Below are 2,346 nucleotides of genomic sequence, written 5' to 3' on the forward strand. Positions count from 1 at the left end.
TTGAAACTGGCCTTCTAGAGTACAGCCCTATTGCAACCACTCCCTTAACCTTTGAGTTGGAGTGATCGGAACACTGGAAAAGCAGGTTAGACACCAAAGTAATCTAGTAAAGTCTTTCCAAAAAGTGCATTACATAGGGTTGAATTCTAGAGGAATTTTCCTTATGTTACATGTTGGACAGGGGTAAGATGAAATATCATCTCTTAAACAGACAAAGAATATATGCAGCCACCCCCAATGTTGATAAAACCAAACAGAGCCACGCCACAGGGAAGGAGGGGACTGTTGTTCACCTGCGGTCACACCGGGATCGCCCGGCACTGCTTCCCCACGCCCCAGAGGCAGCAGGTGCCCAGCTGCCGGGCTGCTCCGTGCGGCAGCGGCTCCGGCGCCCTCAAGGCAGCGCAGCCAGGAGGCGAGGGCAGACCCACGGAGGGGATGCGGTGGTGGGAGCGGGCGGCGCGGCGGCGCTGGGTGCTGCTGCTCGGGCCGCTGGCGCTGCTCGCCGCCGCCCTGGCGCTGCGCGGCACCGCTCGCCCCGACCCCGCCGACCACTCCCGCCTCTACCGGGCGCTGGAGCTCTCCCCCGGCCGCAGCATCAACTGCTCGGGGGTCGTCCGCGGGGACCAGACAGCCATCCAGGAGGCGCAGCTCAGCAACCTGGAAGTGGCGAACAGAAACGCTTCGCCGACACCCGGCGAGTACCTGAACATGACGAAGGACTGCAGAGCCTTCAAGGAGACCCGGCGCTACATCGAGTTCCCGCTCAGCCAGGAGGAGGAGGAGTTCCCCATCGCCTACTCCATGGTGATCCACAACAAAATCGACATGTTCGAACGGCTGCTGCGGTCTCTCTACACTCCGCAGAATGTCTACTGCGTCCATGTGGACAGCAAAGCCCCGGCCGCCTTCCAGGAGGCCGTGCGGGCCATCGCTGCCTGCTTCCCCAACGTCTTCGTGGCCAGCCGCCTGGAAACCGTAGTCTATGCCGCCTGGTCCCGGCTGCAGGCCGACCTCAACTGCATGCAGGACCTGCTGCAGAGCCCCATACCATGGCGCTACCTCATCAACACCTGCGGCACCGACTTCCCCATCAAGACCAACGCCGAGACAGTACGGGCGCTGCAGGTGCTGCAGGGCCAGAACAGCTTGGAGTCGGAGAAGCCCTCAGCCGCCAAGCAGGCGCGCTGGCAGTACCACCACGAGGTGGGGAAGGCCATCTTCCGCACTGCCCAGAAGAAACTGCCGCCACCCCACAGCTACCCCATGTTCACGGGCAACGCGTACATCGTGGTCACACGGGACTTCGTGCAGCACATCTTCGAGAACCCCACGGCACAAAAGTTCCTCGAGTGGTCCAAGGACACCTACAGCCCTGACGAGCACGTCTGGGCCACCCTGAACCGCATGCCGGGCGTCCCGGGGGCCATGCCTCACAACGACAAGTTCCAGCTCTCAGACATGAACGCCCTTCCCCGCCTGGTCAAGTGGCAGTACCTGGAAGGGGACATCAGCAAGGGCGCACCCTACCCGCCCTGCACCGGCCGTCACCAGCGCGCCGTCTGCGTCTATGGGGTGGGCGACGTGCCCTGGATGTTGCAGCAGCACCACCTCTTGGCCAACAAGTTCGACCCCGAGATGGATGATGCGGCCGTCCAGTGTCTCGAGGAGTACCTGCGCCACAAGGCCCTGTACGGCCGAGGGCTCTGAGGGGAAGTCGCGGAGACTCTGGCCAGCACGTACTGCCTTCCGTGGGCAAGTCCAGCCGACGGCGCCTCGAGGAGGGGATCCCCTGGTCCCCTGAGGGGTGCACGCCTCGGCGCAGCCCCGAGGAGAAGCAGCATAGGCGGGCGCCGGGCTGCGGCCCCGCCGAGGGCCAGACGGACGGACGGGGCGGCCCGGCGGAGGGGAGGCCCGGTGTGGAAGGGCGGGAGGCTCAGCCGGGGGCCCCGGCCCTGCCCCCGGCCCGCGGGATCCCCTCGAAAAGCGCGGGAGGGCCGCGCTCTCTCAGAGCGGCTGGAGGAAACGGGCGGGGCCTTTGCTAGTGCCTTCCGAGAGTCTATTCGCAAAGATGACCCCAGGGCTGCCGGTTGTAGACGGGCAGGGCTGGGTCACGGGCCATGCCGCCTCCAGGTCCGGCTAGGGGCAGAGCTGAAACTATGACCAATTTGCTTCTCCACGGAGAACCTAGCAGCCGCCCGCCCATTCCTGGCACCCGCCCGCCCGTTCCTGGCACCCGCAGCGCTGCCGAGCTGAACATCTGGCTGCTGCTTTTGCCTCACTTTAAACTCTGACTATCAAAAGCCGTTAGTCATTAATACCCAACCTTCAATAAAATGCAAGATA

At 63.7% G+C, this 2,346-nt stretch overlaps 1 protein-coding gene across 1 annotated transcript; it reads left to right on the forward strand.

Annotated features, from left to right (window-relative positions):
* The first annotated feature begins 422 nt into the window (after positions 1–422).
* Positions 423–2,346, forward strand: GCNT3 (glucosaminyl (N-acetyl) transferase 3, mucin type). Its single transcript, XM_048317289.1, has one exon. The coding sequence runs from the start codon at positions 439–441 to the stop codon at positions 1,708–1,710; it is 1,272 nt and encodes a 423-aa protein (XP_048173246.1). The 5' UTR covers positions 423–438; the 3' UTR covers positions 1,711–2,346.

The sequence above is a fragment of the Corvus hawaiiensis genome, chromosome 13, assembly GCF_020740725.1.
Source record: "Corvus hawaiiensis isolate bCorHaw1 chromosome 13, bCorHaw1.pri.cur, whole genome shotgun sequence".
Taxonomy (NCBI): domain Eukaryota; kingdom Metazoa; phylum Chordata; class Aves; order Passeriformes; family Corvidae; genus Corvus; species Corvus hawaiiensis.

What these genes read in the sequence shown, in the direction of transcription:
- GCNT3 (XM_048317289.1), top strand. Translation starts at nt 439, where the DNA reads ATGCGGTGGTGGGAGCGGGCGGCGCGGCGGCGCTGGGTGCTGCTGCTC.